This window comes from Schistocerca piceifrons, chromosome 6 (assembly GCF_021461385.2).
Source record: "Schistocerca piceifrons isolate TAMUIC-IGC-003096 chromosome 6, iqSchPice1.1, whole genome shotgun sequence".
Classification (NCBI taxonomy): Eukaryota; Metazoa; Arthropoda; class Insecta; order Orthoptera; family Acrididae; genus Schistocerca; species Schistocerca piceifrons.
In genome coordinates this window covers 545,160,583-545,185,520 of record NC_060143.1, presented here as the reverse complement: position 1 = coordinate 545,185,520, position 24,938 = coordinate 545,160,583, and the positions used below count along the sequence as shown (strand labels likewise).

General features: G+C 40.5%; 1 protein-coding gene across 1 annotated transcript in view; it reads left to right on the top strand.

Moving 5' to 3' along the window:
• LOC124802523 (eukaryotic translation initiation factor 2A) overlaps window positions 1-24,938 on the top strand; it is a 160,442-nt gene that overhangs the window by 111,546 nt on the left and 23,958 nt on the right. Inside the window, exon 10 of the mRNA XM_047263368.1 lies at window positions 8,369-8,532. Within this exon, the coding sequence (XP_047119324.1) occupies window positions 8,369-8,532 (164 nt within the window). The remainder of the gene's footprint in view (window positions 1-8,368; window positions 8,533-24,938) is intronic.

Here is a 24,938-nt window from a genome sequence, read left to right as displayed (position 1 = left end):
TTTGGAACTAGTATGTGTCACTGTGCCAAGTACCTTCTGCCAAGCGCTAGAGTGGTTTGCCGTCTATCTATGTGGAGGTAGCGACAGATGTAGATCTTGAACTATTCTGCAAATCAGTCTGTCACCACAATCTGCAGTCCAGAAAATAATATAGAGGCAAACTAAGTGTATGTCATTGTTCCATTCTGCTACAATTATATTCCACCCATTTATTCATGCCTCGTGTTCTGTTGATCACATTAAAGAGTAGGACATTGAGGGGTGTGGAGTAGTCAAGACAGACCTTAAAAATAGAACTGTAAATTTCAGGAACTTAATCTGTACACTGTATTAAAAGCAGACTCACTCTCTCGACTACTACTACTACTACTACTACTACTAAGTAATACTTACGCTTACACCATCTTAATGCAACCTAGCAAATCTGCACTGTTGCTTCCTTAGTTATTTAATATAACTGCTATTTATTTCATACTGGTAGCGCAATATTCACAAGAATATAGTATTATCATAAAAACATAGCTACAACTATAACACCACATGCCTGTTTACACTGTATTACTACTCATGAAGTAGTTTTACGATGAATGTGGCTGCTTGCCATGTAGCCAACAGTAAATTTCAGTCCTTCAGTACATTCGTAGGAATTGCAGATGAGGTAAATTTCTAATTTTCCTTTGAATTAGTTTGGATTCCCAATTTTTTGTTGTTGGAAGACCATGGCACCAAAGTAAGTAGCTTCATAATTTTCATTGGGATAGGGTCTGCAGCTGCAGTGAATTTTTTGAATGATTTCATGATGCCTTCAACTGCCATTCTCTCTATTCCATGTGCAGTCGTTGAGTTTTCGCCGTAAACCATTTTATGGATGATTCTTTAGTGGTATATTATGCCATGAACATCATTGCCCCTACGACTGTGTGAAATTGTCACAAAATAAATTAGAAAAAGTTTTTCGTTGTTTTATGAGCTCGGGCTCAAAAGTAACATACTCCTGAAATAGCTAAAAACCTTTTTTATCTTATTTTGTGACAGTTACATGCAGGCATAGGAGCAAGGACATATATGCTGTAATATATCACTAAAGAATTGTCTATAAAATGCTTGAAAATAGTCTGAGATCAAAATTGTACAATTGCACATGGAATAAAGATAATGGCAGCTGAAAGCATAATGAAATCATTCAAAAAAATAAATAGTTTCACTTTGAACTGTAAAAAGAAGACAAAGCCTACTTAAAATTATTTTTGTATCTTGTATTGTGATTGTATGCATTACAGTTAAGCCAGAACTGATTTTTATCAGTAACAAAAACCATTAAGGAATAGGGTGTAAGAATTCCAGAACCCTTTGCAGTTATGTAGTTATCTACTGCACACAACATACAGAGTGCCCCACAAAGTGTATGCACTGTTAAATTGCTAATAATTTCAAAATTGACTTCAATGTGTCTAGATGGGTAGCTGTTCAGGATTGTTTGCTGCAGTCTTGATATTCATCCAATTTCATGAGTTTTGGCCATAAGCGGCATCTTTTGGTGTTCTCTGTAGTTAAAAAGGCCTGAGATGTTGAGTCTGGAGAACATGGTGGATACTCAACAGTACCTCTTTGGTCTATCCATCGTGTGGTTATATTTTTGTTGGGGTACTCCCGGACATGATCAAAATAGTGGGATGGGGCATAATGTTGTTGAAAGTAAAACCTTTCATTCCCATATAGTTCACAGATGACAGGTACAATGGATGTCTTTAGCTCCATTGGGTAAACTTCATTGTAACTTTTCCATCAGAGGAGATTGATCCAATCAAACCCAAAATCCCCAATAAGATTACCACTCCACACATTTACTTGTGGTCCATTCGCGGCTTTGTCCACGTTGGCATGCAGATACGCGGCAGCCCAGTAGATGCGATTGTGGTGATTACTTAGCACTGAGTTGAAAAATAGTGCCTCATCAGATCACACAATTATCTCTGACATCGTATCATTGCCGCACACCTTGCCATTAACACACTCGTTGTACACCGAAGATTTGGTTGCCCTCATCGTAGGCAACCCACCTGTCTTCAGGCCAACAAAATGAGAGAGACTACCAATAGCAAAACATGCCAAAATGAGATTCTTGATTCTACAGTTGTATTTTTACTATTTATACTGCTAGACGCCAACGAATTTTACAATCAATTTAATTTAGTAGGTCATTAATGTATAATTCTGTTGTACATCAGTTGCATGATGCGAGTCTCTGTGAAATTAAGGCTTGAACTGTTAGCTATGAACTAGCTGTAGGCTTGTAAACTATCTTTTGGTCATGTTTAGTAAGGTTTTGGTGAGCCCTTAATCAGCATACTGTCATCAACAAACATTACTCTTTTGAAGTGTCCTACATCCATACTCAACAAGCCAAGGTACATGGCGGAGGGTTCCATGTAGCGCTACTAGTCATTTCCTTTCCTGTTCTACTCATAAATAGAGCGAGGTGAAAACAACTGTCTATAGATCTCCTTACACTGATTTTTCTTATCTTCATGGTCCTTATGCAACACATATGTTGGTGGTGATAGAATTGATCTGCAGTTGGCCTCAGATCCCAGTTCTCTAAATTTTTGCAGTAGTGCCTCATGAAAAGAGTGTCATCTTCCCTCCAGGGATTCCCATTTGAGTTCACAAGGCATTTCCGGAATACTTGGTTGCCGATCGAACCTACTGGTAACAAATCTAACAGCCCCTCTCCGAATTGCTTCGATGTCTTTCTTTAATTTGACCTGAAAACACACTAGGATTCTATATGCCATCTCCTTTAGAAATGAGCTACACTTTCCCAAAATTCTCCCCACAAAGCAAAGTCCAGCATTTGCCTTCATGACTATCAACATGGGATGCTCATTCCATTTCATATTGTGTTGCCACATTATGCCTAGCTATTTAATTGATGTGACTGTTTGAAACTGCACACTACTAATGCAATATTCAAACATTAGGGGATTGTTTTCCGTACTCATCATCTTTAACTTCATTTTTGTACATATAGAGCAAGCTGCCATTCACCACACCAGCTAGAAATTCTGTTTGTCACCTTGTATCCCCCTACAGTCACTCAAGGATAACACCTTCTTGTACACCACAGCATCGCCAACAAAAAGCCATAAATTGCTCTTCACCCTGTCTGCCATATTATTTATGTATACAGAGAATAAGAGCGTTTCTATCACAATTCGCTGGCATATTCCTCACGATACCCGTATCTCTGATGAACACTCACTGTTGGGAGAAATGTGCTGGGTTCTGTTACTGAAGAAGTCTTCGTGCGACTCTCATATCTGGGAACCCATTCAGTATGCTCATACCTTTGTTAACAGTCTGCTGTGGGGCACCATGTCAAATGCTTTCGAGAAATCTAGGAGTATGGAATCAGCCTATTGCCGTCTCTCAGTGGTTTGTTAAGGTATCAAGTGAGAAAAGGGCAAGCTGAGTTTTGCATAAGCAACGCTTTCTAAATCTGTGCTGTTTTATGCACAGAAATTTTTCTGTCTCAAGGAAATTTATTATATCCGAACTTGGAATGTGTTAGAGAATTCTGCAGCAGACTGATGTTAAGGATATTGGTCTGTAATTATGCAGGTCCATTCTTGTACCTTTCATATATATAGGAGTCACCAGCACTCTTATCCACCCACTTGGGACGCTGCATTGGGCAAGAGATTCACGATAAATGCAAGCTAAGTAAGGGGCCAGTTCTGCAGAGTACCCTGTGGAAAACCAAATTGGGATTCCATCTGGACTTAGTGACTTATTTGTTTTCAACTCTTTCAGTTACTTCTCTATGCCAAGGATGCCTAATTTTGTGTCCTCCATGCAGGAGTTTGTGTGACAGTCAAATGACGGTATGTTTGTACAATCTGCCTGCATGAATGATTTCTTAAATGTGAAATTTAAAACTTCAGCTTCCCTTTAGCTGTCATCTGTTGCCAAACCAGATTGGTTAAATCGTAATTGGATAGAAACCTTCAACCTACTTAGTGATTTTATGAATGACCAGGATTTTCTCGGGTTCGCAGCAAGATCTTTCACTTGGCAGAATATCCTAAGAAATTTTGGTATTATGTCAAAGCAATAGGTGGATCAAAACAAAATGTCCAGACACTCTGTGACCAAAATGGTACTGAAACAGAGGATGACAGACTAAAGGCCAAAATACTAAATGTCTTTTTCCAGAGCTGTTTCACAGCGGAAGACTGCACTGTCGTTCCCTCTCTAGATTGTCGCACAGATGACAAAATGGTAGATATCGAAATAGACGACAGAGGGATAGAGAAACAATTAAAATCGCTCAAAAGAGAAAAGGCCGCTGGACCTGATGGGATACCAGTTCGATTTTACACAGAGTACGCGAAGGAACTTGCCCCCCTTCTTGTAGCGGTGTACCGTTGGTCTCTAGAAGAGCGTAGCGATCCAAAGGATTGGAAAAGGGCACAGGTCATCCCCATTTTTAAGAAGGGACGTTGTACAGATGTGCAGAACTATAGACCTATATCTCGTAACGTCGATCAGTTGTAGAATTTTGGAACATGTATTATGTTCGATTATAATGACTTTTCTGGAGACTAGAAATCTACTACAATCAGCATGGGTTTTGAAAAAGACGATTGTGTGAAACCCAGCTCCACAAGACTCAGAGGGCCATAGACAAGGGTTCCCTGGTAGATGTCATGCATCACATTATGTCCTCCATTCCGAAGTTAATTTCACTTCTGGGACACAGTATGACTCTGTGAATGTCTGCTTTCTGTTAAAAAGCTGACTCGAATGCATGAGGGATGCTGTTAATACCTCAACTATTTAATTTTCCCAGTAACTAGATCACTTGCTAGATCCGCGATTTCTAGGTCTAGCATGATTTTTTGCTGTGGAGAATCGTTTTTTGGAAACCCAGCTGAAGGCAGTTGACAAGTCCTGCTCAGACTAATGAGCTATCTTTCTGTTATAGGCCACTTTCTTAAATTTTTAGCAATACTGGAAGACCTTAAATGGGTCTGTAATAAGAGGTTATTTGCTTAGCTCTTGTAGTGTGAGTGGGTGTCACTACAGCAAGAAATGTGCCCCATGTCATTGGCTGATAGTGTAGGGGTTGTCATATCAAGGTTTTAATATTGAACATTTCCTAGTCATATGGTAGGAATATCAATTGAGTAAGCATTTGTATGGACAGAAAATAATTTTTGCCACTCACATGAATCGACAGCAACAGTCACATTGATGTGGTGTGATGTAAGGTTGTCCATAAGCGCCTTTCAGATTATAAGTGTCATTACATCACTAGTACAAAAAGATCCCATTCAAAAGTAAAATGGGCTTCCTACCTGCATCTTATAGGTATTGTAATAATTTGAATTTGATATCTGGTATGATCTTGGCTTAAGCCTTTGAAGAGATAAATTCCAAGGGTATTTCACATGTTTGCAGCAAGCATTACAGTTGAAATGTTACTGTGTACATGTGCGTTATAGGAAAATAAAGAATAGTCTAATCACCATTTTTTATACATATTCTACAATACTTTATTGTTTTGTTTCATCTATTTTTTATGAATTATGCTGTGGCTCCATTGCAAAACGGCTTCGTAGTATGCCAAAGTGAAAGTATCTCAAAAAAATTAGAATTTTGAGCTGTCACATCCAGCAAGTTATTGATTTACCCCACTCTGAATTATTTTTCAACATGAAATCTTCTGTTTTTATTTTCTGGTACAATCTTATTAATCTTTGTTCATCCTTAAGAAAACAAAAATATTAATTGCACATAATCATTCATGCATCATAGGAACTTCATGATTACTGCAGAAAAAGCACATTGGTTTGGAAAAATGATTAATGTGAAGCAAAGAAATGACTCAGGTTTTCTTATATAAATTTTATCTGCAGGGCAACGTTGATGAAAATGTGTGCACCTTCAACAAACTGATCAGTAGTACACTCTCATACTACCAAAATTATCCAATGCATATATCATAAATATATGGCCATACAGTCACATAAAGTAGTTCCACAATTTTACTTATGCCTTCATTATAGTGTGTTTCATAATAATCAACACACAAAGTGCTTCTTACTAGTATGATAGCAGTAATTAACCTTTAGGCAATGAAAACTATGGAAAAGTATGAAAAGTACCTTTTCCTCCTCTGACAAAAAATTCAAACTGCATCCATTGCAGCAACAATTCAGCACCATTGTTGTTACTAGTAAATAAATGTGTAAACACAGAGGCAGTACATAAGTTTATGTCTTGCTCCAAAATGTAAACAACCATATCATACAGTGTCCTGTAAATAATTCCGTTTGATGTTTGCCACATGGACCATACATTGTGCTCACTGTTCTGAGCACAAGCTGCTAATTCCAGGAATTATCCCTCCACTGTCCATGCATCTGTTTAAAATAACTCCTATTGTGAAGACTTCTAAGCCTAACAGGGCTTCATTGTTGATACCATATTTCAAGAGAAAAGTTTGGTTCAGGCTTTTACAAAATACTGAGCGAAATGTTCAAGACAACCCTGAATATAAGACAATGGAGGAGGAGGAGGAGAAGACGAGGCAGCTCGTTGAGAAATTTTTGTTTTTATTGAATTCTGACAATTGAATTTAGATACTGCTTTATTAACATAAAATATCTTGACATCTGCCTAAAAAATGTCAACACTTTGTTTCTATCTGTGTGTCTCTTGATGGATTGATGTGATGCTGATGTGCAAGTAGTTACTCGCCTAAAGCTACGGGAAGTCTGTAAGTTTGTGTTTGTTTTGCATCATAATGTAAGCCCCACCCTCTTCATTGCAGTCATACACCGGCTTGTGCTTGCTTTGGAATCTGCGACGTATGCAGTTGGAAAGTTCCTCTTTATCTACGGTGACTTCATTCAGATAATTTCTCAAGTAATAGGGAAGCCTTACTTGTGATTCTCTTGCATATACTGAACAACCTGCTGCTACTCTTTGTGAAATCTTCCATGATTTGGTCCCCTGAAAGTTTGGTGTGTAAAAATGGTTATCTATAATTCGTTCTCCATTTGAAGCTACATACAAACATTTGTTTCTGTTTTTGTGTATATAGACTGAAGAAATGAGTGAAAAATTGTACCAAGGCTGCTTACTAGGCAGGTGCATTAGCCACTAGCTACGTTAGCACAGCGGTTCACAAAACTGCATGTATTACTCTGACACACTGTTCGTGTGTAAGGGGGAACTTAAAGTAGACTGCAGTGGCAGTGAGGATTTGGATCGAGGAGGGAGGCGTGCCAGGGTGCTCAGTGGCTAATGCACCTGCCTAGTAAGCAGATGACCTGGGTTTGATTCGTGGCCTTGGTACAAATTTTCACTTGCTGCTTGAGTCTGTACACATAAATTATATCTGTATGAGACCAGTAAAGTCTCTGAAATTTTGTTGTTTCATTGCATTTGTTTCTGTGACATCAAATTTTCTTCCCGTTGCCGTGGTGTGTGTAGCCTTTGCATCATGATTAACAATAAACTTAAACTTAGTTTTGTATTGTCTGATCCAACCAGTTGTGGACTGCAAACTCTTAGATCCACATTTCTCAACTGTTGTGGCTGTGATTTGCATCCATTATCAGTTGCTATAATTTACAGTTTTTACAACTTTAAACAAACTGAGTAACAATATTATGTTAATCTGCTGAATCAGCCGAAATGGGACCACTTTGAGGTAACAGTGTACTTCATCATTTGTTGCCAACCTTGAAAAACAATAGTGCTGTCGGACAGTAGTTGTTTTAGCACCTTTGATGACCTTCATGTTTAATTTATTGTGTCACATTTCGAATGTTCTGTGTGAACATATTTATTAGAATTAATTTGCCTCCTGCAGGAATGTGTAATATTGCTGAGTATTTACCCATTTGTAAAGTCAGTCAGTTCCAACTACATTTAGATTCAGATGAACTGCAGTTCAAATGTGGTAGACGTTCATAAAAAGCCAGATATATGGGATAGTTGGCAGCATGACAAATATTTGCTGCCTGCTGGCTTTTACCCTCCAAACATTGGCCCGGGCTGGTGGCACCACACCCCATCCCATCCTTTTCAAATTGTCAGATTAAACACAAGTGCAACCTCAGCTGCCAAAACACTGTCTGTGAATGTAAGACAGCCATATATTAAGCTATTACACAATGCTTTACCCTGAATGTAAGACAACCATGTATTTCTCGAATGAAGAATATTGGGGGGGGGGGGGGGGGTCTCGTCTTAATAGTCAACTCAGATAAATAGAGTATGTACTATTTAAGGTATTATTACAGTTATATAGTGTTTTTGAGTGCTACCCTTGATTACCGAATAATGTTCACAGATTTAAAATATGGCACTACACTGGTTCGTTGTTGTATGAACGCCCTTGGAACAAACAAGAAGAATTATGGGAGGTCCTCTGGCAGCAGTTTCCTCAAGGAGTATTTAAGGAACCTCCAATCAGTTACAAACCTGTAGAAGGAATTCAGCCTAGCCAGACTCCAGGTAAGAACACTTAAAAAAATTGTAGTAACCACAAAAAGGGTAATACAGAAACTGTGAACAAGATGAGGAAGCGAAAGAATGATGAATTGTCAGTGAAAGGTGTAACAGTCGAGTTACGAAAATAAGTCTCTCTAAATGTGATTAAGTATCTACTTGAACTAATACAAGCAGTCTGCGATACTGATTAGATCCCTTACAACTGGAAGTGAGCATTGATACACCTGTTGTATGTGAGAGATTTTACACTTTATTTTTTTTTTCTTTTTTTTTTTCTTTTTGATAATTCAGTCAGTTTCATCCTATCTTGTTTTCTATAACTGTATAATACATAACTGTCTTGAAACACTTGCTTCTGTGTACTTCATCAGCAAAATTTTTATTTTCCTCTTTAGCTAATTTCAGGAAGTGGCTGTTAATGATATTTCAAGATTCTGGTAGATCACCAACAGTGCTATTCTCTCATAAGAGAGATCTAGTATGTTCAGTTTGCACCTTATACCTGCTAAAACTGACCATGTATTTTCAATTTTGTTCTTAGAGCTCCCTATTAATCCATAGCTTAAGCTATCTGATATCGTTAGCATTTAATGGTATTGTCTGCATGGAAATTGTGTTGTTGTGTTGTGATGGTCCTTTATATTTTACTACTACTGTTACTTCGTATTGTATTATAGCATTATATTCTACACTCCTGGAAATGGAAAAAAGAACATATTGACACCGGTGTGTCAGACCCACCATACTTGCTCCGGACACTGCGAGAGGGCTGTACAAGCAATGATCACACGCACGGCACAGCGGACACACCAGGAACCGCGGTGTTGGCCGTCGAATGGCGCTAGCTGCGCAGCATTTGTGCACCGCCGCCGTCAGTGTCAGCCAGTTTGCCGTGGCATACGGAGCTCCATCGCAGTCTTTAACACTGGTAGCATGCCGCGACAGCATGGACGTGAACCGTATGTGCAGTTGACGGACTTTGAGCGAGGGTGTATAGTGGGCATGCGGGAGGCCGGGTGGACGTACCGCCGAATTGCTCAACACGTGGGGCGTGAGGTCTCCACAGTACATCGATGTTGTCGCCAGTGGTCGGCGGAAGGTGCACGTGCCCGTCGACCTGGGACCGGAACGCAGCGACGCACGGATGCACACCAAGACCGTAGAATCCTACGCAGTGCCGTAGGGGACCGCACCGCCACTTCCCAGCAAATTAGGGACACTGTTGCTCCTGGGGTATCGGCGAGGACCATTCGCAACCGTCTCCATGAAGCTGGGCTACGGTCCCGCACACCGTTAGGCCGTCTTCCGCTCACGCCCCAACATCGTGCAGCCCGCCTCCAGTGGTGTCGCGACAGGCGTGAATGGAGGGACGAATGGAGACGTGTCGTCTTCAGCGATGAGAGTCGCTTCTGCCTTGGTACCAATGATGGTCGTATGTGTGTTTGGCGCCGTGCAGGTGAGCGCCACAATCAGGACTGCATACGACCGAGGCACACAGGGCCAACACCCGGCATCATGGTGTGGGGAGCGATCTCCTACACTGGTCGTACACCACTGGTGATCGTCGAGGGGACACTGAATAGTGCACGGTACATCCAAACCGTCATCGAACCCATCGTTCTACCATTCCTAGACCGGCAAGGGAACTTGCTGTTCCAACAGGACAATCCACGTCCGCATGTATCCCGTGCCACCCAACGTGCTCTAGAAGGTGTAAGTCAACTACCCTGGCCAGCAAGATCTCCGGATCTGTCCCCCATTGAGCATGTTTGGGACTGGATGAAGCGTCGTCTCACGCGGTCTGCACGTCCAGCACGAACGCTGGTCCAACTGAGGCGCCAGGTGGAAATGGCATGGCAAGCCGTTCCACAGGACTACATCCAGCATCTCTACGATCGTCTCCATGGCAGAATAGCAGCCTGCATTGCTGCGAAAGGTGGATATACACTGTACTAGTGCCGACATTGTGCATGCTCTGTTGCCTGTGTCTATGTGCCTGTGGTTCTGTCAGTGTGATCATGTGATGTATCTGACCCCAGGAATGTGTCAATAAAGTTTCCCCTTCCTGGGACAATGAATTCACGGTGTTCTTATTTCAATTTCCAGGAGTGTAGTTCCAACAGTTACTAGATTGGTTGCTTATTAATACTGCCTATAGCTTTTTAATGGAAAGAACCATCAAATAAAGTGAAGAATATTATTAAAAATATATTTGCCATACAAATTGTATTTGGTCTTCTTGCCAAGTGTGCTCGTGCACTCTTTGACTTCAAATGTGTATATTTAAAATTGACTTCAAATGTGTATATTTAAAATACTTCAGTATATTTACATCTTTGCTTTACTCCCTTCAGGTATGATTGAGTCTTGATTCCTATCACTGTTAATGTTTGATCATCATGAAATAGGACCACCAATATATTTTCCCCGCAGTATGTCTCTTAATTAAATAATTTAAGTATATGAAGTTATCTCTGACTGTGCTGCTTTTTTGTCCTAGATCTAAAGTACGTTGTCACTAAAAAGTAAAAGCTTGTATGGAATTGATGGCATAGTCAACAGAATACTAAAAGCTCGTTCCCAACAGATAACCAGGCTTCTCAGCTGCATTTCTTGTAGCTCACAGAAGCAGGGCATTTTTCCAGATAGACTGAAATGTACCATTGTGAAATCATTGTATAAAAAGGGGGATAGGTCTGATGCTAGCAACTACTGCCCAATCTCGCGTTTGACAGCTTTATCCAAAATTCTCGAAGAAGTAGTATATTCAAGATAAGCTTCACATATTTGTAAAAGTGAAGTACTAAGTAAATGTCAATTTGTTATTCAGAAAGGTTTTTCAAAAGAAAATGCTGTATATGCTTTCAATGATCAAACATTAAATGCTCTGAATAACAGAATATCATCCATTGGGATTTGTTGTGACCTCTCAAAGGCTTTTGGCTGTGTGAACCATGAAATTCTTCTAGATAAGCTTAAGTATTGTGAGATGAGTGGGACAGTTCACAAATGATTTAATTCATATTTAATTGGAAGAATGCAGAAGGTTGAAATTGGCAGTACAGAGAGTCTGCAAAAATCAGCAGAGTCCTCTAGCTGGGGAGGTATCAAGAATGGTATTTCACAGGGTTCGGTCTTTGGTCCCTTATTGTTCGCAATTATATTAACGACTTGCCACTCTGTATGTATGAAGATGCAAAGCTAGTTCTTTTTGTTGATGATACAAGTATGGTAATGAAACCCAACAAACAAGAATTAGCCGAGGAATAAATAATGTCTTTCAGAGAATTATTAATTGGTTCTCTGCAAATCGACTCTCACTAAATTTTGAGAAAACACACTGTCTACAGTTCTGTACAATAAATGGCATAACACCAGTGATAAATATAGACTTTGAACTGAAGTTTGGTGCTAAGACAGAATATTCAAAATTTCTTGATGTGTGCAATGATGGGAAGTTGAACTGGAAGAAACACATTGATGATCTGCTGAAACATTTAGGTTCACTATACTCATGCCATTAAGTTTATTGTAAATTTTGATAAGAAACATATCAGTAAATTAGCCTACTGTGCCTATTTTCTTTCACTGCTTTCATATGGCATCATATTTTGGAATAATTGGTCATTAAGATAAAAAGTATTCATTGGACAAAAGTGTGTAATCAGAATAATAGCTGGAACCCACCCAAGATCACCTTGCAGACGTTTATTCAAGGGTGTTGGAATATTCACAGTACCTTTACAATACAAATATTCGCTTGTACAGTTCGTTATTAATAACCCAGTCCAGTTCAAAAATAATAGCAAAGTGTGTAGCTATAACACCAGAAGAAAGGATGCTCATTACTATTCTGGATTAAATACCGAGCGAGGTGGCGCAGTGGTTAGACACTGGACTCGCATTCGGGAGGACGACGGTTCAATCCCGCGTCCGGCCATCCTGATTTAGGTTTTCCATGATTTCCCTCAATCGCTCCAGGCAAATGCCGGGATGGTTCCTTTCAAAGGGCACGGCCGACTTCCTTCCCCATCCTTCCCTAATCCGATGAGACCGATGACCTCGCTGTCTGGTCTCCTTCCCCAAAACAACCAACCAACCTGGATTAAATTGGACTTTGACATGGAAAGGGATGAATTATGCTGCCACAAAAGTCATTTTTCATTTACCAAGTAGCATTAAAAGTCTGACCAGAGAGCCAATCAGCATTTAAAAACAAATTAGAGGAATTTATGTATGACAGTTCATCCTACTCAATAGAGGATTTTTTAGATGACGTAATCATCATAAAAATAAATAAAAACAAAGATGAGGTGACTTACCGAACAAAAGCGCTGGCAGGTCGATAGACACACAAACAAACACAAACATACACACAAAATTCAAGCTTTCGCAACAAACTGTTGCCTCATCAGGAAAGAGGGAAGGAGAGGGGAAGACGAAAGGAAGTGGGTTTTTTGAATTTTGTGTGTATGTTTGTGTTTGTTTGTGTGTCTATCGACCTGCCAGCGCTTTTGTTCGGTAAGTCACCTCATCTTTGTTTTTATATATAATTTTTCCCACGTGGAATGTTTCCTTCCATTATATTAATAAAAATAAATAAATAAATAAATAATGGTATTGTGTAAAGAAACCTTAGGGCTATGTTAAACTGACATGTTCCACATCATTACAAAGTGTCGTATTCATGCTCTGTGTAATTTAAGGAGATGGGACCTGGATAAACTGAAAGAACCAGAGGTTGTAGAGAGTTTCAGGGAGAGCATAAGGGAAGAATTGACAGGAATGGGGGAAAGAAATACAGTAGAAGAAGAATGGGTAGCTCTGAGGGATGAAGTAGTGAAGGCAGCAGACGATCAAGTAGGTAAAAAGACGAGGGCTAATAGAAATTCTTGGGTAACAGAAGAAATATTGAATTTAATTGATGAAAGGAGAAAATATAAAAATGCAGTAAATGAAGCAGGCAAAAAGGAATACAAACGTCTCAAAAATGAGATTGACAGGAAGTGCAAAATGGCTAAGCAGGGATGGCTAGAGGACAAATGTAAGGATGTAGAGGCTTGTCTCACTAGGGGTAAGATAGATACTGCCTACAGGAAAATTAAAGAGACCTTTGGAGAGAAGAGAACCACTTGTGTGAATATCAAGAGCTCAGATGGCAACCCAGTTCTAAGCAAAGAAGGGAAGGCAGAAAGGTGGAAGGAGTATATAGAGGGTTTATACAAGGGCAATGTACTTGAGGACAATATTATGAAAATGGAAGAGGATGTAGATGAAGGCGATATGGGTGATAAGATACTGCGTGAAGAGTTTGACAGAGCACTGAAAGACCTGAGTCGAAACAAGGCCCCGGGAATAGACAACATTCCATTAGAACTACTGATGACCTTGGGAGAGCCAGTCATGACAAAACTCTACCATCTGGTGAGCAAGATGTATGAGACAGGCGAAATACCCTCAGACTTCAAGAAGAATATAATAATTCCAATCCCAAAGAAAGCGGGTGTTGACAGATGTGAAAATTACCGAACTATCAGTTTAATAAGTCACGGCTGCAAAATACTAACGCGAATTCTTTACAGACGAATGGAAAAACTGGTAGAAGCGGACCTCGGGGAAGATCAGTTTGGATTCCGTAGAAATGTTGGAACACGTGAGGCAATACTAACCTTACGACTTATCTTAGAAGAAAGATTAAGAAAAGGCAAACCTACGTTTCTAGCATTTGTAGACTTAGAGAAAGCTTTTGACAATGTTAACTGGAATACTCTCTTTCAAATTCTGAAGGTGGCAGGGGTAAAATACAGGGAGCGAAAGGCTATTTACAACTTGTACAGAAACCAGGTGGCAGTTATAAGAGTCGAGGGGCATGAAAGGGAAGCAGTGGTTGGGAAAGGAGTGAGACAGGGTTGTAGCCTCTCCCCGATGTTATTCAATCTGTATATTGAGCAAGCAGTAAAGGAAACAAAAGAAAAATTTGGAGTAGGTATTAAAATTCATGGAGAAGTAGTAAAAACTTTGAGGTTCGCCGATGACATTGTAATTCTGTCAGACAGCAAAGGACTTGGAAGAGCAGTTGAACGGAATGGACAGTGTCTTGAAAGGGGGATATAAGATGAACATCAACAAAAGCAAAACGAGGATAATGGAATGTAGTCAAATGAAATTGGGTGATGCTGAGGGAATTAAATTAGGAAATGAGACACTTAAAGTAGTAAAGGAGTTTTGCTATTTAGGGAGTAAAATAACTGATGATGGTCGAAGTAGAGAAGATATAAAATGTAGACTGGCAATGGCAAGGAAATCGTTTCTGAAGAAGAGAAATTTGTTAACGTCGAGTATAGATTTAAGTGTCAGGAAGTCATTTCTGAAAGTATTTGTGTGGAGTGTAGCCATGTATGGAAGTGAAACATGGACGATAACTAGTTTGGACAAGAAGAGAATAGAAGCTTTCGAAATGTGGTGCTACAGAAGAATGCTGAAGATAAGGTGGGTAGATCACGTAACTAATGAGGAGGTATTGAATAGGATTGGGGAGAAGAAAAGTTTGTGGCACAACTTGACTAGAAGAAGGGATCGGTTGGTAGGACATGTTTTGAGGCATCAAGGGATCACAAATTTAGCATTGGAGGGCAGCGTGGAGGGTAAAAATCGCAGAGGGAGACCAAGAGATGAATACACTAAGCAGATTCAGAAGGATGTAGGTTGCAGTAGGTACTGGGAGATGAAGCAGCTTCCACAGGATAGAGTAGCATGGAGAGCTGCATCAAACCAGTCTCAGGACTGAAGACCACAACAACAACAACAACAACAACAACAACAACAATGTATGTATGTATCTATCTATCTATCTATCTATCTATCAGGCTGTAGGACTCCAGCAGATCATTAACATTCTTTTGTGTAACAAATCAGTCAAAAAAAATAAGTTGAAAGCACTACGCAAAATCAACTTAATTTCTTTCTTAAGAATTGGGTGTAACACAGTGACCAGTATGGTGAGAGAAATTCTGTGCTCTGAATGGGGAAATCAGTAAAGTGCCATAGTTGCACATTTTTTTCCTGAAAATACTATTCTATTGCATACCATTAAAAGTTTTGTTCAGTATATTACAAGGTTTTAGTTTGTCAGTTCTTTTGAATGAAACATTACATTTGACACAAATGACCATCCCTACTATCTGTAAAAAAACTCCTCTTGTAGAAGCCAGGTGAGATATATTCCTTAGAAGAATATCTTAGTAGTCACCCTCGTGGATAGCTGTGCAAGTTAAATTGCTGCTTCCAGAACTGGGAGGTGCACCACTCCACTCAATAGATTAAAAATGAGTGTTCTTGTGCCAGCCATCCTGGATGTGATTTTTAGGCAGTGTTCCACATCCCACTAGATGAATATAAGACTAGTACCCAAGTACTGCCTCAATTACACAATTCCCAAACATTTGGAAGACTTTCACTTGCCTTCACCTGAATAACACTAACTGCAGACAGTTTGAGTACACATATTCCATCCCAGGATTAACAGGATGATGACAGAAAAGGCATCGGGCCACCCCTTAAACTGATTGTGCCCAATCCATTCATAACTGTGCTAACCCTATGCTGATGTGGACAGAGGCACAAGAAACAATAGTAGTAGTAGGAGGAGGAGGGGGGAGCTCTTGGTATTTAAAAAAAAAAAAAAAAAAAAAAAAAAAAAAAAATCCAGTTCCAATTCGTTGCGAACTAGTGGATGTTTACAGAACGAGTCAGCTGTCACAAAAGCAGATGTTGTTGGAGCCACAGATTTGATAAAGACACAACAGATGTGAGAATGAGCAAAGATCAGGGTGACCAAGCATGTGTAAAGGGTTGATCCAAACTGATGGTTGTATTCACGTGAGCCAGATAGCACTCAAATTCAAAAATCTTTGTAAATGTTGTTCCTTTCTCAAGAAGGAATAGCTCTTAACCAGCTTCACCCATAAAAGGTCAAATATTCATGTAGGTTATGACAGGAAGTTCAGCTCGATCCAGTGTACCTCATCCATTACAAGCGTAGCCAGTCCTCCCTAATTTGATTCTTGTATAGGTCTGGTTTAGTGTGACCTATAACAACAAAAATAATCAGTGTTTGACAATATAATGTGCGTGGATAGATAAAACAAGCTACTTGCCAAGTAGGGCCTTGGTGACTATAATATCCTGTGGACGCTGTCAACTGGGATCACTTGAAATGTCTGTCTTGCCAACAGTGAGCAGCATCCTCTTTTTCTCATATTACTTCACCTTAAGGCAATGTCCAGATTATGTTGCATATGACACCATAATAAGTGAATGTTAGTGTGTAAATATGAATTGCAATCCTGTCCAGCTCATGAGAGTACAGAATTTTTGCGGAATTAAATTCAGGATTTTCTCTTAAAAGCCAGAGGTGTGATGACTCGTGTATCCTTATCATCTGTGAAAGAGAAAACTTGTTGTATGTCAACGCTACAACAGAGAGTAAGCTTCAATTAATGTGCAGGGGCACATTTTTATACATATGATATCATGTGTTACCACAAATATTTGTTTGTGTTGTATTATAATATGGAGTTTACGACCCATGTGGACTGCTTAAAGATAGCCACAGTATAAGCAATGTTAATCCTTCAGTAAAGAACATTAGTCAACAATGAATTGTAAAATATTGGCAGATCTGAAACTTCCTCGCAGATTAAAACTGTGTGACGGAACGAGACTCGAACTCGGGATCTTTGCCTTTCGCGGGCAAGTGCTCTACCAACTAAGCTACCCAAGCACAACTCATGACCTGTCCTCATAATTTCACTTCTGCCAATACCTCGTCTCCTACCTTCCAAACTTCACAGAAGTTCTCCTGCAAAACTTGCAGGACTAGTACCACTGAAAGAAAGGGTATTGCGGAGCCATGGCTTAGCCAAGGCCTGGGGGATGTTTCTAGAATGGCAGATCATTTTAGAGTGTGTTAAGAGTGTATCCACACTGAAAATGTATATATCTATACGTTCATGGTTATATTAGGTAAGTGCATAAGTTTGTAGCTCTTTTCCATAAGTTTAATAAACACAAAGATACACATAACAGGGACTTTAGTCATCTATAATATATTCTCCTTCACTGTTTACAACAGTTTGCCAACACTGGGGTAACTTTTTGATTCCGCGACTATAGAAATCATGTTGTTTTGAAGTGAAGAACTCGTCAAGCCATCTTCAGAGCACATTTTCATCTGGAAAGGAAATTCCTTGAAGGTTTTTAGGTAGAGAGTGGAAACATGAAAATCTGAGGGTGCAAGATCAAGTGAATAAGGTGGGTGCAGAATGACTTCCCAAACCAACTCTTGTTTTTCATCAGTCTAGCAGAATGCGGGCAGGTGTTATTGTGGAGTACCATCACTAAACGCAGTCTTCCTGGTTATTGTTCTTGGATTACATCTGCAAAAAGTCTCTGTTGTTGACAGTAAATGTCAACAGTGATCATTATTCATCAGGGAAGCAGTTCGTTGCACACCACACCCTGTCGCTGTTCCACCAATGCATAACATTATCCCTTGTGGATGCATGCAGGTCTTTGTACTGGGAGTTACTGATTTGTATGGGCTCAGCCATTCCTTTCTTTTCCTTATGTTAGAGTAAAGACATGATTTGTCATCACCAGTAATGATACAGGATAGGAACGGTCAGTGTTGTTCACGAGCCAGTTGATGCCGAGCAAACAGAGATGTACATATGGTCACCCACAGAATTTTTGATTTTGGCTTAAAGCATGCGTTACCCATAGTCCCAATTTTTGGATTTTGCCCATTGCTTGCAAATGTTGCACGATGGTGGAATGATCACATTTTCTAGTTCTCGAGTACAACGTGGATCATTGTGAATTAATGCATTCAAACAATCTTCGTCAAACCCTAAAGGTCTTCCTGAATGTGAAGAATCACTAATGTCAAAACGATCCTCCTGCGAATGAGAAAACTATTTTATTCCCATGCTCTGCCCAATGGCATTATCCCCATTTATGGCACAGATGTTTCTAGCTGCCTCCACTCCTGTCACCCGTCTATGGAACACAAACAGAAGATATGTCAGAAATGTTCTGAATTCTCTACTTGGCACTCCATATTTTACCATCCACATCTCCACTCCCTATCTCCAAATGACAGTATGACAATATTTAAGTGCAAATAACAACAGTGAACTACAAATAAAAAATGACAGTCGATAAATAAACCCATAGCAACTGGAATACCAACATGCAAAAGAAAAATGCTGTGAGCTTATGCACCAGCCTAATACAATCCATTATTTAAAAAGTACAGAAGAATAGTAAATGACTAATATATTAAAACTAAAATTACATCAGGATAATATGTTTGATTTTGCCACCCAGAACCATCCCATGTGGCGGCCCTGAAGTAAGATACGAATCTGGAAGGAAAGGACATTGAATTGAAAATTAAGATAAAGAGATGTAAATGTCGTGTCACTAGGGCCTCCCGTCAGGTAGACCATTCGCTGGGTGCATTTCTTTTGATTTGATGCCACTGCGGTAATTTGTGCGTCGATGGGGATGAAATAATGATTATTAGAACAACACAACACGTAATCCCTGAATGGAGAAAATCTCCGACTGAACTGTGCGTTCTCCACAGTTTGATTCCTCTGCCTCTTAATGTCACTTGCAGTATTAATTTCAATTCCTGCCACGTGCCTTATTTTCTTGACTAGTGATCCCAAGGGGCCGCTGTGTGCTCTGTGTGAAGCTGTTCCTTGCTGCATGCGCAATTGGGGGTGAGCGGGAAGGCTGGGAGTGATGAGTGGTCACAAGTAGTGTGACGGTTGTCGATGCTCTATGCTTAGTGTGGATGTGGCCTCAATAAGGTTACTGGCTTTGGGTCTCAATAGAGGTGTCTGATTCGAGGCATTACGGAAATTCTATCAGTGCTGTTTCCTCTATTTTGCCGGTGTGGTAGTAAGACTGTCTCTCCGTACCAGTAGCTATTCATTGGCGTGTGCATCAGTCAAAGTAAGACCTATCATACACCTTTGTTCAGCCGTGTTTGACATTCACACTCTGCTAAAATGGTGATTCAGTAACCTGGCCATATTGCCAAAGTTAGTCGTTGTTGCTACTGTTGACTGTTCCTATCAGATGCTTTAGTATTCTCTTCCGTTTCTTCCGCTGTGTGCTGTTGGGTTCATTTCAGTGTTAATATTCAGCCCAATGTGTTAGAAATGAATTCTTGTGGATGAGTTCAGGGTTTGTTTGAATCGATAACCAGCACGTCCCATACTCCTCAGGATGCACGTCAAGCAAACAAGATAAATGTGACTTTTGCATTTGTGTAACTTGTTTATCCACTTTTCTATGAGATTTTCGTTAATTAACTGGATATGTAGCTGCTTACTGCATGTTGATGGTGTACTTAAGTTGACAAAATAATTTTTTGTGCATGATGCCTTTGGTGTGCCATCTTGATTTTTACCATATTTATAGTACATACTGGTGCAATTAAATATATTTTTTTCAAAAAAAATTGAAAATGGGGTGTTTTTAGATATTAAAGGTCAAAGGCCAAGGCCAGTTACCTTTAGTATGAAAATTCTCAGAAACCTGCCATGTGGCATATCAATGTAAAGGTCTATTCGTTAGCTTTCCAGTGGTACCATTTTCATTGCTGTAACTGAATTGAACCAGAATTACAGTAAGTTATGTTGTCACATACGCATGTAAATTTAGCACAAATTCCAAACTTTCCAGACCTGTAACTTTCTTCACAGTTGTAATACGCATCTGCAAATTGATATTTTTCCATCTCTTTATCTGGGTCATTGAATGCACCAAATTTGAAAGAAATCTGAGAGGGTCAGGTTGAAAGGTGTGTTGAATAGAATCTTCCACCAAAAATAGATCTGGAGGCTAGCGTATGAGGGGAAAATGCCAAAGGAACATTTAAAATCCTTTTTTGTTAATGTTGCTAATGTCAATGTCACAAATATCCAGAAGTTTGTACTACTTTTTGGCTCTTGGAGTAGTCACAAGGAAACAAAAATAGTAAATGATTCATTTTCTGGTAAAAACATTGAATGCATGATCACTCTGCCAAAAAATGATAAAATACTTACAGCCTTTGGATTTATTTTTCTTTAAGCAATGTGAAATATACGCAAGAAGGACAAAAGACTCTATAAGGACTCTGCAGTGACTTCGACAGAAAATTAGGAAATGGAATTTTCATAATTAAAATGTACTCTATTATACATATCCAGCTGTTTGCTCCAGTGTATCGGCCTATGCTTCAATATTCCTGGCAAGCAGCTGGTTACAGTACCCCTGTACAGGTTGATGAACTAAAAAATGTGATTCAAGTGGCATTTGATTTTGCAGCTCAAGAATTTGATGCTGAGGATACTGCTTTAGCCAAATGTGCCGATTGTCATTCTGCAGATTGGTTCATGCATTTTGAGGAGAAACCTCATGTACACTTTTAAAGTTTGGTAGTGGACAAAATAAGAGTGTAACACAATCAAATGCTGTCACCATCCTAATCACTGTGGTGTATCAAGCTTCTAAATACAATTTGAATTCTGAGTTCTTGTTCAAGCTGAGAGATATCCTTCCTAAAATCGTACCCACATCACCCTAAGTACCATTCAGGTGCCCACCCAACTGACAGAATATCCTTGTTCATCTCTATTTCAATCCTGCACCGCATAGGCCATTCCCCTATGGCTGACCCAGGTGCAAGACCTATCCCATACATCCACCCACCATCTCCTACCGCAGTCCGATCACAGGCATTTCCTACACTGTAAAAGGCAGTGCCATTTGTGAAAGCAACCATGTTACATACAGGCTATGCTGAAATTATTGTGGAGCATTCTATGTGGGCATGACAAGTAGCCAACTGTCTACTTGTAATGGTAATTTGTAATTCCCAGTCCCAGGTCGACGATAGGTTTTACATGTACCCCGTGGTACTAGCCAGGCCCAGGAAGCGGTGATTGCCTGAGTTGCACCTTCCCAAATTGCTGATTGGTCCCTTTGTCAGGTGTTCGGAAAGTGTGACCTGTGGTGTGTGAACAATCACCTAAGACTGGTGCGCCCCCTTCAATGAGGGGCTGCCAGTTGGAAGGAGCAAGCTGTCGAAGATGCTGGCAATCATGGGGGATTTTGTTACAACGAGCCAATCATCTTCACAGTCAATGACTACGAAACGTAAATTGAATTCCCAGCTGCACCAAGGTTTCTCATGGTTTCCCATACTGAAGACGGTCAGTCCTTTGCAACGGTAAATCCATTTATTATTCAGAAAGGTGTTGATGCAGTTGCTGCGCCTGTGAAATCCTGCTCTTGTTTACACAATGGTACTTTGGTTTTGGAAAGTAATTCTGATTCTCAAGCACAACTACTACTTGCAGCTTCGCTCCTCCTATCATGTTCATGTCGAGGCCCATTGAATTCTGAATTCTTCCCGTGGTGCTATTCACTCTAGGCAATGGTCAGACAGGGGCAGAAATCTAAACGTACCTCTCTGATCAGGGTGTCATAGCAGTCCATAGCTGCCCACACGTACTCTCTTTCTCACTTTTGATAGAGTGGTTCTTACGTCAGATATCAAAGTGGGTTATGACGTTATCACAGTCAGACCATATATTACGAACCTAACGTGCTGCTACCAGTGTCATCGTTACAACCACACTCGAGAATCCTGTCGACACCAAGCCAAATCTATAACCTGTGACAGATATGCTCACGAGTTCAATTTCCCGCCTCCTTCTCTCCGCAGCATCAACTGCAATTGCCACTATGCCACCTCATCCCACGATTGTCCTGTGTATCTCGATGAGTGGGCTGTCGAGGAGATTCGGGTGAAGGAAAAGTTGTCTTACCTGATGGCTCGCAAGTTTTTGGCTAGTCAGAAACCCTGTGTTCTACCATCTGGCACCTACAGTACTATTCTTGCTACCTGTCCCTCCACAAAGGACATGGCCAAGCAGACATGCGACCTCAAATTTAGCACGGCAGTTGTGAAGTCATCCAGTGTCATGGTGGTGTCCGTGTCTCCTCCTTCACCTGTGCAACACACCACCAAACTTTTGCCTCACGGGGCGAAGTCACCAGCTATACAACCAGCAGGCCGGAAAGGATAGAAGGAATTCTTTTGTGAAGACTTCTTACATCCCTCCAACCAACCTTCATCTGAGTCTTGCTCTGCTAACAGGGAAGTCTCCAAGAAGTCAAACATAGGCAAATAGTCTTATCTTTCGCCGACTCAAAGATCCTCTTCACTGGTGTTGCCACACAATATCATCGCCTGGCAGACCTCTGTGTTCCCAGTGCACGAACCTCTGCCGGCTCTCTGGAACCAATTCCCCAATTTCCAGCCTGACAGTAGTAGACAATGTCATCATGGACACTATTGCTACCTCCGACACCTTGGCGCGCTGTTTTGCAGAGTTTTGAGCTCCTTCCACTATCACCCTTCCTTCCCCCATCGGAAATGAGTGGAGGAGGCTTGGGCATACACTTCTGTTCTCAGAATTGCAATTGATACAGTGTCCCCTTTACTATGAGGGAGCTATATCATTCTCTCACTTCAACCCGATCCTTTGCCCCAAGGCCAGACAAAGTTCACATCCAGGTGCTGCAGCACCTGTCTCTTGCAAGCAAGCACTTTCTCCTTCATACATACACTTGCACCTGCGCGGATGGCACGTTTCCCAGATGCTGGTGTGAAGCAACTGTTGTATCCATACCTAAGCCCAGTAAGGACAAACACCTTGCTTCTAGCTACAACCCTATTTCTCTCACCAGCTGTGTTTGCAAGATGATGGAACGTATGATTCATGCCCGGCTGGTATGGAGGCTCAAGTCTTGGAATTTACTGACGACTGCACAGTGTGGCTTTCGAGCGCGCCGTTTTGCAGTTGACCATCTCATCACTTTTTCTACCCATGTCATGAATGGTTCTCTGCGGAAATCTCAGATGCGTTTCCGCGAATGACGTGCCTGCTGTCAACTGCATTTTACTTTTTATCCGTCGTAGCAATATGTCAAAGGACATTAATTTTTTAGTTCTGGTCCTCCGTTTCTCGATGGTGTATTTTATAGACCTTTCTCCATGTCCTCGTTTTTAGCCGTCTTCTCTTCCTTCGATTGTGATTGATCTGTAGTCATTTTTAACTCCTCTCTGTCTTCACGTTCTGTAGTTTTGACATGGGTCCGTACGCCCCTAGTTGTTTTTGCGCCCTCAAACAAAATGAAACTGGTTTCTCCTACTCTCTCACCTCCCCCCAATGCAAATATTCTCTCTCTCTCTCTCTCTCTCTCTCTCTCTCTCTCTCTCTCTCTCTCTCTCTCTCTCTCTCTCTCCCCCCCTCCCCCTCCCTCCCTCCCTCCCTCGTCCCCTCTCCCACTCCCCTTCCCTCCTTGCTTTCTCCCTTCCTTTTCCCACCCCTCTCCCTGCTCTCTTCCCTCCTTGTTTTCTCCCTCCCCTTTCCCACTCCTCTCCCTGCTCTCTTCTCTCCTTGTCTCCCACTCTTCATTTCCTTTTCTCCTCCATCCGGTGGCAGACACTTATAAAACATCCCAGCGGTGTCCACAGCATTAAAAGCCAGTGGGTTCTGTTGCTTCAAGATACAACAAACTGTGAAGTGATTTCTCAGTTGCAATTTATTTTGTCAGTTGGCAGAATGAAGTGGTTAGGTGACTACCCAGTTAAAAAATAAATCTGCCAAACAGTTTTCAGTTTAGAAAGAGAGAACTTGTTCAGGGAATTTAATTAATTACTGAATTTAGAAATACACAAATAAAACAAAACTAAATAATTTAAATTCCTGGGTGGAACATAAATAAAATAATAGAAAGGCAACCACTATCCTATGGTTGACTGATGGTAAACATACATAACAGAAAACAGTGTTCAGCAGCTTTTGAACTCTGTGGGTCATCTTCTCTGTGCTGTACCTCCTCAGAACTCCTTTTGTCTTGTTGTGTGGTCTAAGTCATCTGTCCTTCCCACCCCCTGCCTCACACTACCCAGCTGCTCTTTCTTGTCTCGTGTATCTGTCCCTACCCTGTCCCCACGCCCATCAGTCAGGCAACTGCTCTCGGTGATTGATAATCAATAACCAATGTCACCACGGTAGCGTATGTTTGAATGTCTATGTACTTTCTACCAGAAGAAGAGTCAAGGAGCTCAAAAGCTAATGAACACTATTTCTGTTACATGTGTCTATTTGCCACACATTAGTCTGCTATACATGTGTGGTTGCCTTTCTCTTATTTTATATATAAAACCAAATAGTTTGTTATTAGTTACTTTTGAATGCCAGTTTCTCTGACTTTTCGTATTAATATTTGTTGATTAATAGAATGGCTCTTATAGAGGAAAGTATAACTTTCGG